General features: G+C 54.2%; 3 protein-coding genes across 3 annotated transcripts; all 3 read right to left on the reverse strand.

Annotated features, from left to right (window-relative positions):
• Positions 1–52: 52 nt before the first annotated feature.
• ACET3X_000533 (uncharacterized protein) lies at positions 53–1,663 on the reverse strand (the record flags this gene model as incomplete). Its single annotated transcript, XM_069447839.1, has 6 exons — positions 53–78; positions 130–299; positions 365–803; positions 859–1,333; positions 1,393–1,486; positions 1,536–1,663. The coding sequence occupies 6 exons, from the start codon at positions 1,661–1,663 to the stop codon at positions 53–55; spliced, it is 1,332 nt and encodes a 443-aa protein (XP_069310775.1).
• A 2,267-nt stretch (positions 1,664–3,930) lies between these two features.
• ACET3X_000534 (uncharacterized protein) lies at positions 3,931–8,762 on the reverse strand (the record flags this gene model as incomplete). Its single annotated transcript, XM_069447840.1, has 3 exons — positions 3,931–4,215; positions 4,268–6,000; positions 6,059–8,762. 3 exons carry the CDS (start codon positions 8,760–8,762, stop codon positions 3,931–3,933), a joined length of 4,722 nt encoding a protein of 1,573 aa, XP_069310776.1.
• A 2,507-nt stretch (positions 8,763–11,269) lies between these two features.
• Positions 11,270–14,754, reverse strand: ACET3X_000535 (uncharacterized protein). Its single transcript, XM_069447841.1, has 5 exons — positions 14,514–14,754; positions 13,821–14,464; positions 13,262–13,768; positions 11,801–13,171; positions 11,270–11,751 (listed from the first exon to the last, which is right to left on the reverse strand). The coding sequence occupies exons 2-5, from the start codon at positions 14,388–14,390 to the stop codon at positions 11,650–11,652; spliced, it is 2,550 nt and encodes an 849-aa protein (XP_069310777.1). The 5' UTR covers positions 14,391–14,464; positions 14,514–14,754; the 3' UTR covers positions 11,270–11,649.
• Between the last annotated feature and the right edge of the window lie 34 nt (positions 14,755–14,788).

Raw genomic sequence — 14,788 nt, forward strand, 5'->3', positions numbered from 1 at the left:
GTTCGGAGCCACGGCCTCATCTTATGAACACTTAATGTGCGTAAAAGTATGTTTACATAACGTACAGCAAGTCAGTATCTATTTCGATTAGCCTACTGTTCCCTTAGCGAAGTGTGGAAAAGCACTCACTCAACGGATGACTGCAGCTCAACTGAGGCTTCTGAGCATACTTGCCCTGCAGCTCATCACGGATACTGTTGAGCAGTTGTACATAGCTTTGGTTGGGGTTCTTGCGGAGCGCAGAGATGAAGGCCCAAGACATGGCTCCCGTAGCTTCTCCACCGATACTCGCGTCGGCCCTGTTGGTTGTCAAGCATTAGTATTGCTCGCGTCAGATCCAGGGGTGGGTTGGGAAGACACTTACGAAGTCTGCGTATCCTTGGATCCACTCCACATGATTACGTCGGCAGGGCTCGTCTTTGTTCTCAGGTTCTTCTTGTGCACTTCGTCGCCATTTATCGCCTTCTTAAACAGACTTGTGGCACCACCAATCATGCTACCAATGTCGCCGCGGGCATAGCTCGCCACGATGCCCAGCAGACCTTGGCCAGCCTCCTTGGCCAAGTTGGGCTCCTTGAGCACACCTTGAGTGGAGTAGAGGTATGGTAGATCAAGGGCGGAGCCGGAATGGCAGGAATCGAAGATGGCGGTGAGCCGCACACCGGGCTGGAGGGGCATGACCATGATGCGGTGCATCTCGTCGTCGACAATGTGGCCGGCGGTGCGAAAATCAACTGGGTAGATGACCTCGTCATAGCCATCGTCTTCGTCGCCGTCGAGATCCTTGGTTTGGCCGCCGTGGCCTATAGAGAGAGTTAGCATGGCTGAAGGCAGCATGGTATAATAGGAAAGGCGCACCTGAGTAGTGGAAGAACAGAGAGTCGTTTGGCCTTGCGTCCTTGACCAGCCAATGCATCGCTCTCAAGATGTTCGCCTTGGTCGGCTGGCTCATGGGATTCTGCTGGTCGTCGGTCAAAGTAACCATATCCTCCCTCTTGTAGCCAAAGAACTCGTTCAAGTATGTGCTCATGTTCTTCACATCGTTGATGCAGCCGCGGAGCTGTCCTCGTTGGCCGAAGTAGTTGATGCCGATCAGCAGGGCTTTCCGTCGCCCGTTGCAAGCCGAGTATTGAAACGAATAGCCGTTGGGTGCGCCGTGTCCAAAGTTCTGTGCGCCCTGGGGCGGTGGTGGGGGTGCGTTGTGGTTGCCATGTGTCCATTGATTACTGTTGGCTGTGGGCATCATGCCTGGACGGGGAGGCGGAGGCTGTTGTTGCTGCGGAGGCGGTGGGCCGTAGTTGCCATACTGTTGCTGTTGTGGTGGTGGTGGTCCCTGTGCAAATTAGCCTGGAATGCAGCAACGGTTTGCTTGTTCGCATGTTGTATGCGTACCTGGTTGTATCCGTACTGCTGCGGAGGCGGAGTAGGCTGGCCATAGTTGTTGTAGGGTGGTTGTGGGCTCTGGTATCCGTACTGCTGTGGAGGACTGATATCCGTCAGCACCCGTGAGGCATTACCCGTCATTCTCTACTCACGGAGCACCGTAGTTCTGCTGTGGAGGTGGGTATCCTTGCGGCGGCGGGCCACCATAGCCGTTCTGGGGCGGAGGAGGGGCGCCGTAGCCGCCGCCGTTGTGGTATTGTTGTCCGGGATAGTATGACATGTCGAGGTACAGTGTAGGATCGAGGTCGGGGCTTCTTCCAAAGCAAAGTGCGCGCGTTGTGGCGGAGATGCCGAATAGCCGTCGAGGATGGGAGATCAAATGCCCGTTTGGGAGCGCGCGCGCTTCACTGCTTCAAATACGACTCGAAGAAAGCTGTCGCCAGTCCCGTAATAGAGTGCGGCTGACGGTGTGTCGGTAACGTCGAGAGATGCGGGAGTAGGGGTGGTAGGGATGGTTAAGGCTGAGCTCTGACAAAGCTACCGATGCATGCAAGCTTCCAAACCCGTGGGCTTGTCGAATTTCGCTCGTGGCGAGAGGTCTGATTGCGCAAGACCAATTCCAACAACGGGCAACACGACTGACGATCTCTGGGAGCAATAGGAAATACGCACAATTTAGGGGGCGTGCACGGCAGAACCAAGTCGCTAAGGAGACGAAAGAAGACAGAAAAGGCCAGTCGAGCAGGTCTGGGTGGTGGGTCCAAGGCAAGACGACTCCCCAGTGCCGCATCTCCCGTCGCCTCAGCCCTCTCATTCGTCCAGCCGTCCGGCATGCCCAATTCGTCCCTCTTCTCTCCCAGCAAAGCCCTCTTTGTGCCATGCGCGACATGGGGTTGCGTGGGATGCCACGATGCCAGCAAGCTACAAGGCTACTAGTTAGCTCGCCCGGCGTTGTACGCGAGACGGCAACACCGACGATCCCTAGGGCCGGGGTGGGTCGAACTAGGGGCAGATCTGTTTCCTCAGAGCTGGGCTGGACTAATGCTGCTGTACGCCATTTTTTCTCGACACGAGAAACAGAGGCTGCAACGTCTCGGACGACATTCAGTCATGTGTTTGTGCTTTTGCTAGTCCTAGTTGACGTTCACTGCTCTGCACTACCCAGTAGTGCGTGCTTACCTATTACAAAATCGCTCGTCTCATTTCTCTGAACCGTCTAACGTGGATATTCCCACCCCATCTCCGAAACGAACCCATCGGCCCTTACTTCAGCCCTCTACCACTCACTCACCCTGTCCCTAGCCACATCCCCTACATCCCCTACACAGCACCATGCGCCCCACCCAATGCAGCCTGCAGCGCGATAGGTGCACAACACGACTTGGCTACATGCCATGCCACCGCCCTCTTCTCAATCTGTCCCGTCACCGTCTACGCGATCCCACCTTTGCCTAGCAGCATGGCACCTTTCGGGCACTCTTCAGTCCAATTCAGGTCCTTGCCCCCAAAGCACATCAGAGCGCTGGCTGCTGCACCCTGTCTGCAGAGGCTGGCGCTAGGACAATCTAGCCCTTTGTGTGGCTTGCGCAGAACGCTGCACGCCAACGGTGAAGACCGAATGGTGTTTTGGCTCGAGTCACGATGATTGGGACGAGAGTAGGCACTACAAATGTCTTTGGCGTAACGCTGCTGCGCTTTCGTAGCGCTCTGCTGCTCTAGCTGCAGCCGTAGTTTAGCATGGGCGCAATGAGCTTCTTGAATAGCATCATTGATGTCGTCGTGGTGGCTATGGGAGTTACATCGAGCAGTAAGCTACAGTACTGTGAACCTATCGTAGCCATGTGCGTAGTCCCAGACTGGGGTAATATGGAGTGGCTGAGGGCGATGTAACGGGATGCTGTTCGTCAATCCGTGTATACACATGCAAGCTGTGCCATAGACCAAGTGTGTCTGCTCCCAGCTGCCATGCATGCCACAGCACTGCACCAGGAATAGATGCGCATCATCATGTCACCAAAGCCATGACACAGAGGCAGTATCGAAAGTATGCTATTCGAAAACGTGGGGTATAATGTTTGAACACCTGCTTCTTCGTCGTGCTCTTCCACCCTTTCTAGTAAACAATTGCAAAGAACTAAGCCCCGTCCCATAATAACCATAATACATCATCAATCTTCCCGAGTTTGATGATGGCTGAGCGCGAATATAATCGTACACACAGTACCATCCCATACAAAACCACTCTCGCGGGTGATCGTCTTGTTCATTGGAACGAAGCGGTAACATGCTAAACTGAAAAGATGATAGAGAAAAAAAAAAATGCTGAAGACGCCGCACGTACAGAAATCGTACAAATTACAATAGGTATAACAATGTGTCAGGCCACCGAGAACGGCCGCCGTCTCAAACTCGGCTTTGACGAATGAAGCAGTCGCAAACGCCGTATCGTGCGCCGCAGAGGAGTAACTATTCATAACAAAGAAATCAGTCGTCAGTATACGCCATAATCAAACAAGATGGCGATCATGGATGTGAAAGGAAAGCTGTTTATGGGGCCGGGTTTGGTGTGGTCTTGGATGGAGCAGGCTCGGAAGCTTTGTTCGCACCATCGTCTTCAGCTGCCTTCGCAGTAGTGCCTGCTTCCTTTTCCGACTCCTCCGCCTCTTGTTGTTCACGAGCTTCGCGCTCGGCATAGATCTTTTGCTTCTGCGCTTGTGCAGTTGCTAGGGTGTCAATATAGGTCCGGAACTTGACAATTTCCCGGAGAAGGTATTGCGATTTGCGCTCCCAGTTGGCCATGGCCTTCTGAGCGTTAGGGTGGCGAGGCGAAAACTGATTTTGTGTGTTAGTTATCATTACGGAAAAGCGGGACGGTGATACTTACAGCAATGAGCAACGGCGCTCTGAGTTCGTTGTGGTGAGCGAGCTCGTTCTCAATGTTCTTGACATAGTCGGTGAGGGCCCTAAGCTGATCCACTTCCATCAGGGTACTAGCCATCATGCTCGATGCTGGTGGGCTCCAGTCCGATAAGACGACCTTGTCCCCGGGAAGTCTGGGTTTCGGTGTGCCAGTGGCATGGTCCATCGAACTACGAAGGGAGCTTGTGACACTCGGACGGGGCATATGGCCTTGCACCGACGGCGCACTGTCTTGACGGATCAGAGCTGGGTTGATGACATTCTCACCCCAACCGTATTCCATGCTGCTGACACCACCCATGAGAGGTTCTTTCGAGAGACGAGCCGACCAGTAGTTGACGGTGCACACAAACTCTCGACAGATGTCAGGCGTTCCAACCTGGAACAGATGAACTGCTCCTGTAGGGAGTGAAAGCGCGAATACGTGAGGCCTTGTCTTTGAGTACCCTGGAGGAGGTAGCGCGCTGGCGATAGTCTGGCGGAGCGGAAAGCTGTCCAAAGCCTCCGCATTGTCCATCCAGTTGCCACCTCCGACAACACCACCAGCAGACGGCCGTAGCTTGCTCTTCTGTCTGACGGATTTAGAGTTCATACTGAAAGAGAACAGCCGCATACAGCCCTTCTCGACGACAGCGAAGCACTCGTTCCACGCTCGGTCCTTTGCCTTTCTGTCCACTGCATCAAGGTGTCGCTTGTGCTTGAGGATGCCTTCCTTAGCCCATGGTGCTCCGACAAGCTCGAGTGTCTCGTCTTCCAACAGCGGGGCCACACGGGAGAACTCTTCATCGCTGGAAATAGTCATGCCCTCTTCACGAATGATGGCTTGACTAAGGGCATTGGCAAAACCGATAGCCTGTTGGTAATCGCCATGCGCAAAGTGTGAGCCCAGTGAGTCCACCGACATCGAAGTGCCGGTCTTGCCGTAGGAATAGCGACTCCACGAGCTGGATCCAGCGGGACTCCATACTGACCCGTCGTCGAGACTGGTTCGGCTAGATGCCACGGTAGATGAAGGATACAATCTTTGCTTTGAGCGGTTCTTAGAGGCCCAGCGACTGCCTACAGTACGGAAATCGTTCTGGGATCGGCCACGGTAGCTCGTGTTGTCAGACGGTGCTTTGCTCAACACACTGGGAGTGCGACGGAGCATGTTGGTAACTGATAGATTGTTGGATGAAGGTTGGTGATGAACAACAGGTTCGGAAGACCCATGGAGGGGCAGGCGTTGTTTACGGATAGAATCGTAGAACTCTTTAAGCACCGTCTCCACCTGGAACTCCCATCCTCGCATGGGACCATTGTATGGTGAGTTAACAAGTGTGTTAGACTCAGATACTGCAGAGTCAAAGGAAAGTAGACCTTCTGAGCCACTTCTAGCAGGAGGTCGGATAGAGAGACGACTGCGGGTTTTCCTAGCTTCCGCAGGCTCCTCCGCATCTGCAGAGAATGCAGTAGCGTCAGCACCCGGCGAGTTGGGTTCTGACTTCTCGTTCCATGGCAGAGAGGGCCTTCGGAAATGAGTGGAATGTGGCCTTAGCGTCTCTTCTCCCGCGGCCTTGACCGAATCCTGACAGACGCGAGTGACGGTAGGGAGTGTGTTGCGGACGAATTGGCTTCGTGTCATTCTTGACTCAATGTCAGCCAAGTGCAGATCTGTGTTGAGGAGCAGAATGGAGTAGCAAATAGTATGCACGACATCTGTCGGAGGTCAGCTTCGTGTCTCTTTCTCGTTTTTTTTTTAAAAAAAATTACTTACCGACTGCCTTGAAGCCATGGCTGCTATTGCACTCACACCAGCGCTCTGAGAGACTCATAAGAATGCGGTCAACCTGCTGAGTCTCGGCTTTGAGAATAATCTTGCCACAAAGGTCACGCATAGCGGCCAAGATATTCATGCCAGTCCAGTCAAAGAGGTCCATAAAAGCCTTTCGCATGCGTGTGCTAGACAAGCTAACATCTCCCAGGAGGGTAGCTGCTTGGGCCTTCAGGCTAGAGGAATCGTCGCCGCTGTAGATCTGGAACGCACGTTCACGCTCTGCATCAGTAGGCTCGCTGTGCATCGACCGGTCTTCGACAATAGAAGGCATGGTGTCGGAGTCGCGACTTTCAATCTGCACTATAGGCAGACTTGTAGCAGAGAGGAACACGTCATTAGGTGAAGTTGGGGTGTTGGCGTCTGGCGATACCTTGTCGAGTGACTGCTGGGACGATCGCGCGCCTTCCAAGGGTAATTTTAGGTCGAGGGTAGTATCAGCAACTGGGTCTGAAAGAGTAGTGTCAAGCCATACACGCTTTGCAGCCGGGCTTTTCTTGTCAGTATGGTGCACCTTGTCGGTTGATTCGGTGATGATCCAGCCTTCGTCCTCGGCTTCTGAAGCGGATTGCGACATCGAACCACGTCTAGAAATAGGGTCGTCGTGCGGAGACAGGAGCTCGGCCCGGTGGTCGCCACTAGGCTTGCGATTGCTTTTTGCTTCAGCTTGTCTGAGTAACGAGGGGGTGGGTCCTGTGCTCGGTCTCCTTTCCTCGGTACCGCTGTAATCGCCCGTTGGCGTTGCGCGACCACTTCGATCCTCGTTGCAGCTACTGCTATCCGCAAGGAAAGTGTCCTCCTGCTGAGTCGGGACAGGTGATTTCGCATGCTTCAGTTTTAGCTTCAGCTTGGGACTGCCTGTACTGCTCAATTCAGAAGCTCTTAATTGCTCGCCCCGAGATGCAGGAGGTGTCTGATCATCCGCACGTGAAGTTGACTTGATTGCGCGGACCGTTGCGTCCTTGTGTGGTTTGTAGTTTGGTGAGAATCCATTCGTTGAAGCATCACCCGACTGCTCATCACGCGCGTCTGGTGTTCGGTTCCCAGTGCGCCCTCCGTCGTTGAGGTAAGGGTTCATAACTTGTCGCAGACTGCTAACTCCAGGGCTGGGCTGTGGGGGCAGGACCGGCCTGGCTGGTTGGATAAACTCGAGAGCCGTGACGGGGGTTTTTGTGCCTTCAGAAATAGACTTCTTTCGACGACGGAAGAATGATGATGGCTTTTTGCCGAGCGTTGGTGGGTGTAGTGCTTGTGCGTCGCCGTGGGCGGGATTAGCAGTCTGGGGAGCTTTTGGCAGCGATTTTATCTGAGAAGCAATATGACCGCCGTTGCTGGGTGTCGTACGCGGTCGCGCGGAAGAGTACACGGAGTTGACATCGGCCGGCTGGGGCTTACTGGGGACCGGGGTTGAGTTTTCTTGTGCCGAGTTTGGGCCTGCTAAGGGGGCAGACAGTTGTGGTGTAGACTTGGAAGAGCCTCCACCAAACACTCGGCGGAAGAAGCCAGGCTTTGGCGCAGCTGGAGCCTGGGGAGGGAACAGTGGACTTTGTGAAGCCACGAATGCTGATGGAGCAGAAGGATCGTGCCACGACGGTACGGGCGGCAGTTCTCGCAAGGTGCTGGCATTAACAAACTCCTGCGCCTGGGCCCTCATGCTTGGTCCTGGCTGGCTCTTGTTCTTCCGCAGCGTTCTGTAGCTCGTGTTGGAGCGGACGCTGCCTCTGCGACCCGGTCGGGGCGCCTGCGGTGCGGCGTAGGATGGTTGAGGGGGGAAAGCGAGGGGTGATTGTGGTGGTTCCTGAAGCCTCCGAGGGCCTGCAGGAATAGTGGGTTCGGGAGCCGCATCGTATTCATCGGTGTAGTTTTGGTAGGCGACCCGGCCTCTGTCCAGGACAGACTCGACTCGCAGGGGCGAGATCCTCCCCCGGTCGCTTGCATTGCTGTGGTCGAAACTGGCCGAACGCTTCCCAAACCCAAGACGCTGATTTCCCAGGATCCCAGACTGGCCAAAGTCGATGCTCGAGGAGCCGCTGCCCATGCTCCCCTTCTTGCTGCTGCCTCGCAGATGGCCAGCCTGTGGCAGCTGGCCGTAGTGTGCGGTGGTCTGCCTCGCTGGATACATGTCGCGCGTGCTTCCCTTGCGGTGGATTGGGGTGCCGATGTTGTTGCTGCTGTTGCTTCGACGGGCGCGCGAGTGGTGGGCCGTGTAGCGCGAGTGGTCGTCGGGGTTGAGGTCGTAGTCGGAGGAGCGCGACGACGTGTACGTGTGGCCGCGATGACGGGCGCCGGGCGGGCGGTACGAGGTGTCGCGCAGGAAGAAGTCGTCGTCGTCGGCATAGCTGGCGTAGTGCGGTGCTGAGCTCCCGAACAGGCTGCCCGTGGCGAACTGGTCGAGCGAGAGCAGCATGTTGTCGACGACCGAGTCTCTGACGTTGCCGCCCTCGGCGAAGGAAAGATCGTGGGAGTCGCGCAGCGGGTCGTGCTTGGCGTGGTCGTTGAAGGCGTCTACGGGCGTGGCATCGTCGAAGAAGGTCTCGTGCTTGGGCTGGTCGGTATTGAGGGCTCGCATGGGCCCGTTTGGTCTGTAGGTCGTGGCAGAGCCCGTGGGCGTGGATGGGCGGCCATGGTGGTGGGCGTAGTCGGCCATGGCAGCGGGCAGCGGGCTCTGTGAACGATTGTCTGCGTCGAGTACCTTCCCACACTGGGGCACAGGAGCATTCTCCGCAAAGCCCAGACACGTCTGCGAGGGCTGTACGGCAGCAATTGGGGAGGGATCTTGCCGTGACAAGAAGATTGCACCGACAGGTGACGATGCAGGTCAATGGCGCGATGCTGCTTGGGCGCGCCCGTTCCTCGTACCTGGGAAGCCCGCGGCTTGCGGCACAAGATGCTAGGGGTGGAGCAAGGCGTCGTCCAGTCGCATGACACGCGTAGAGAAACGTCGGTCTAAACTAACTTTACGAGACGAGGAGCTGCGGGGGCTTCAGGGGTTTCCCAAACCGCGATGTTGGTCGTGTTGCACGACGAAGCCGAAAAGAGCCACGCGCGACCACTATGCGTGCGGATCGCTACACAACAAGGACGGGGGCGGAATAAATGGGATAGTGCAGTGCAGGAAGACGCCGTCGCGCCGTCGCCAGACGTGTGCAGAGAGTGGAACGAAAGCGCTGCCGGCCCCAATGCAGGAGGGAGAGAGAGGCAGCTAGCAACTTTTGAGATGGAGGTGCACACGATCCAAACCTTGTCCCTCGCACCCCTGCGCGCCCACGACCGGCGCACCCAGCATGCTCGCATCCTACGAGTCAACGCTGTTTTGCACCCCGAGCCCTGACCAGCGCCCACCACGGCTGCTCATATGTACACACCGAACCTGGCCAGCCAAGAGGCCAAACTACTCCAGTGCCAGCCACGCCTAAACTACCCACTGCAGCATCACCAACTCATGTTTCGCCTCCCAAAGCACACCGAAAGCCACCCATGGCCGGGGGGGGGGGGGAGCTGCAGCACGGCTTGAGACAACGGGTCGCGCCTCCTGCGGGCAATCCACAAACTCCGCTTTCCTGCATACTCTCCCAGGCTCTCGCTCTTTTGCGCGCCAAGGTGGTGGAGAAAAGCATCGCTGGACGTGCTTTCCCCAAGCGGCACAAGTCTACACCGTGCAACCCCTGAGTGACAGCTCAGCGCAAGCACCCGTCTACTGCTCATCGCAACTTCCTCAGTGACACGTTGTGCTGTATACTAAGCTTCGCTAAGCGGTACACATCTCCGGCCCTGTCACTGGGCCCTGCAAAACCTCCCCCACACAGGGAACATCCTTTCACAACCCTCCAACGTCTGACATCGTGAACTGTGGACCTTCTGCTCCTGGGCAGCTGCTCCGGTCGCATAAGATGAAACTGACATCTCGAGTAATTCACATGCGCGCTTTCCATTGTCGCGCCGGCGGTATATTTACGCTGCATCATTCCAATATACCAAGACGGGACCAGCATACTGAACCAACCATCGGTCGTGTATCGCTCTCACTCGTTCCATCATGCACCGTCCGTCACATTCAACAGCCCCTGCAACCGGGCCTCTTGCTGTTCTTCTTCTTCTTCTTCTTCTTCTTCTTCTTCTTCTTCTCCTTCTTCTTCTATTTCCCTGCTAAACTTACCGCACTGCGGCCAAATACTTCCAGGAAGGGCCGACGATATACCCTCCACGATCGCCTCTTGGTGGCCGCGCCCCAACTGAACAGGAGTAGCACAGTACCTAGTGTTGATCCTCCAAACCAGTACATGCTTCACATGCTGTCCGTACCGACATGTTTGTGTTTGCCTACGTAATCTCACATGCTGAACTTCTGGCTGCCTCTGCCGCCGTGAACCCTACACTTGGCCTTGCAGAGCCGACAACGGCAAGCGAGTGACCGCGCCACACATTTTCCAGATACTGGTGCAGCAAATATGCCACAATCCTAGACCTTAGCCTCCATCACACGCGAATACTACTCGCTGTCTTCCAAATCAATCTCGAAACCCCTTTTTACCCGTCGTTCTGGCTCGACACATGACTCCCTTGCGATAAGAACAACGTCAAACGCAGTCCGACTTGGTGGCGAAACGGAACGCCTAGCAGGGGCTCAACCTAATCTGCGCCAAATCTACCCTCTTGATACACCATCTTGTTGTATCTGAACCTTACGCTACCGCCGGGACTCGTTCCGTACCGTCAACCGATAGGCCCTAGCTCACGAGTAAATCTGAGACAGTTACTGAGACGACACAGGTCGACACCTGATGGCTGCGTTTTGGGGAACCTTTGACGTTCCCACTCCAAGACAACCGTCAAGATTGAGAAAACGAACAAAACAACCCGGGCAAGATACGTCCAAAGAAACTCGACCTTTTACTAGTCTAAAAACTATGGATTTACCACTGCAGTGGGGATAGATGATGTCAAAGAACTGAAGAGACAACTAGTCACAATGCAGTGAATTAGACTGCAGATTCTACGAATGTGACCTCGCTCTAAGGCAGCCTTGAACAGCAGTATACGATCAAGGCGCCAGCTTCCCCATACTGTTTTCGATACCATCAGATTTGCCCCAAAGGCCGACTACTACATAAGCATTGCTTCAACCACTCGGATAGTTGCTCACTGTAACAAGCAGCTCACTAGAATTATTTGATGCTTAATTATGTGATACAATCTATCTCAGTCACGAACGACTAAATATAACAGCAAATTCAGGTTTACATCATGTAGTTGTACAACCCCCGTCGTACCGCCCTTCATACGCCTTGCGATGTTCAAGCCAGTCGCCCCACTTGCAAAAAAAAAAGGCCACAAAAACATACAACAGCGGGGATTCGCTAGTGGTCACCCACCTAACTACTAATCCGCCGGTATCTTGCTTAAATAGGGCTGAGCGAACGGGAAGCCTTGCTCTCAAGATCCTATGGTCGTATGTGAAAGGATTGGTACACGGTGACCATTATGTTAGCGGCAGCAGCACCACACTCATCTTTCACTGTCGGACCATGTGCTGACTATTGCAAATCCGAAGTCGAGAACGACGGAAAGGCAAAAGGCGGGATGATCATGTTGCCTGCCCCAACCTCAGCACCACCAAACATCTTCTCAACATCGCTCTGTATAGTAGTCAGCAGGGGTAGTACCGCAGGATGAGGTGTCACATACCCAGTCAATATCATTGATGGCATCCATAGCATTACCAAACGTTGGCCTCCCAGACACTCCATCGCCTCGGTAGATGACCGAGTTCGGACTGTCGGCGTCATTTACATCTTGCTGTGCAGTACTCGCGACCGAGGGATAATTCATGGGGGGGAAACCATTGTAAGGAGACACAGGCACCATCACTCGCATATCAAAAGTACCCCAATCCGAAAGCGGGATGGCACCAGGGAATGTGTTTATCCCGGCTGCGTATATGCTTCCAGCCGGCGAGCTTTGCGTTTGTGGTGGCGACGTGCAGTCTTGCGCAACCGTGTTTCCGTTTTGTAGATGCGAAAAGGGACTAGGGCTACTCAGACTCGATTGCGTGCTTCCACTGTGCTCTCTGTCCTCTCTCTGCACTAGCTTTTTAGGCTCTGGACATGGTTGTGGCATGTCGGCCGGGATTCGTACTCTTTTCAGGTTTGCGTACTTTCTGGTTTTTCCGATGAGTTCTTCTAGAATCATCCTTGTCTTCTCAACGTTGGGGATTCCAGGCGGTAGATTGAACGAGTAGTCTAGGCACCTCCAGATACGCTGTTCCATGGCGGGCTCTGGTTTCGCTATATAGATCTCGTTCACAAGAATGAGCGCGCAGTGGTGTTGATGGAGAGAACCAACGATCCATGACCAGGAGGATAGAACAGGATGCAGCTCGATTTCCATACCATGTTCCAAGATCATGGTTGCTGTGCTTATAGTCAGCTGTCGTAATCGCTCCGGCATCTTGCTGCGGGCAGAAGTGATGTACTGCTGTAACATCGAAACATAGAGGCGGTTCGAGACGATACCATACAGTTCAGACGCCAAAACATGCAATGGCTCTGAGCGGTCCAGCATGGGAACGTATTTCTTTTCCATAGCAGACTGGAAAGATTGAACACGCGACAGAATCGAGGTGATTGTGACTTCGCGTTTCCCGTCGGGACGTTTACGATCCAGTTTTGGTCGCTCGCCCCAAAGAAAGCGATGCATCTCGTAAGCCTCGAATCGCATACGACAAATCGTCATATCGGTAAATTGTTTGCGATCTTTGCTGACGTCTACGTTACTGTCACCATGCTCGGCACGATCGAGATCAACATCGTCAATGTTCAGTGGAAAGCGGGTATCGTAATCTTCGAGCCGGATCTGTGGACGAGGGCCAACAGCCTCGCACGTCCGGAGATCCAAGAAACAGACTTGATACCACAAGAGGCGCCGTACTTGAATCTCGACCGGGGAAGAGCTGTAGTTGGTTGGGTCTCGATGCAAACCCATGCACTCAGCTAAGCGGATAAGCGATCCGGTAAGCGCAGAGTGTGAGCGGGATACTTCATCGCGACACAGGGTAATCTGTAAACAAGTGTCAGCTTAGTCTTGTTGGTTTGAGCGGCAAAAACCAGGATGTAATGCTTGGCTCTCTCTAGTACATGTTAGACTTACAAGGTACATTACGAATGCTTGGAGGGTTTCCAACTTGGTAGTGCGGAGGAAGTTGGCTTTGGCAAGTGCTTTTTCGGTTGCTTCACGGAAGCTGTCTACCATTGTTCGTTTTTCCACGCCAAACTTGACGCGCACCTGATCCTCGGTCATGGAAACGACTGCGCTTAGTAATGCCGCAAAGAGCACAGCCTGGAAAGTTGAACGAGGCTCTGTGCCCATGTTGACTCTGATCCAGAAGTTCTGATACTGTCGCTCGAACGAGGGGCGATGCACTGTTCGAGCTACAATGTGAACAAAGTCCCAATAGTGAGCGAGCAATTCGTCAACTACAACCCGTGCGGGCAGATGGGCTTCAAGACATGTTTGATTGATACCCGATGCCAACATGAAATTTGAGGACGGAGCAACGTAATCCTGTGTAGGTGCTAGCCAATCGGCAGCATCATCTTCGATGGTAAACTGGTGAGAATATTGCGAGTCTGGCAGCTGATTGAGAGCCCGGGTAAGCTAGGACAGAGGTGTCAGTATAGGTGTGCATGTCAAAGAGTTATAAACTCACTTCTTCGGAAAATCTTGGGCGCACAAGTCCTCCGATACGCTCTGTGATTCTGATTTTACCCATGCGAAAACCTAGATCGTCTATATCTTCATTGAGGTTGACATCGTCGTTAGGCTCATAGTAAGTGGCATCTTCGCTGACAAGATGAGTCGGCCGCAGGTTTTGAGTCTCCTCATCGTCTTCTTTGTCGCTCGACTGTTCTTGGCCAGGCAGCGCGCCGGCTCTGGAGAAGTCAGAAGGGTTTCGAGTATTTGATGCTGTTTTGCGTGCAACATCTTCTTCGAGGCTCCGCTCCAAACGGCCCATTTGCTCCTTAACCTCGGCGAGCTTTGCCTGGGCGCTTGAGTCGAGCCCGGAGGCGATGAATACGCATTGGCGCGCGTTCTTGGTGCAGTGTGCACACGGATGACACTTGTCACATTTTAGTTTCCGACGCCTACACTCGAGGCACGAAGTGATGAGGCGGTTGCGACGACGAACACGCGGTGGCGGCTGATGTGTCGTCCTGTCAGCGACTACTGGTGGGGACGATTGGGTCCCATTTTGGCTCTGCAACGGTGGGCTGGACATGTCTGAGGTGTTGATGCAGTCCAGGAGTGGAAGGGCCTGTTCCTTACGGACGTAAGACCCCAGATATCGCACAGCTGTGCAGCGATTAGCGAGAGGAAGGGTACCAAACAGGACATGGCATACATTAGCAATGGTTGGCAACCTGTCCTCCACCTTTTCGACAGCTATACGGCAGTGTGAGTGCAACTCCGTACGGTACCTAGGTACGAATTGGGATGACCGGATTGCGCAGGTACCCGGGACCCTCACGGCCTAGCTGCGGGTGATGTCAAATCTCTACAAGGTCGTGCGGTCGGAAACTCTCCTCGTTCCTAAATCACAGATGCCAGAACGACTGTCTCGTGGTGACTGTGTTGGTAGCTTTATTGCGACCTAGCAAGACTGTGAGCCCCACTTTG

The sequence above is a fragment of the Alternaria dauci genome, chromosome 1 (genome assembly GCF_042100115.1).
Source record: "Alternaria dauci strain A2016 chromosome 1, whole genome shotgun sequence".
Classification (NCBI taxonomy): Eukaryota; Fungi; Ascomycota; class Dothideomycetes; order Pleosporales; family Pleosporaceae; genus Alternaria; species Alternaria dauci.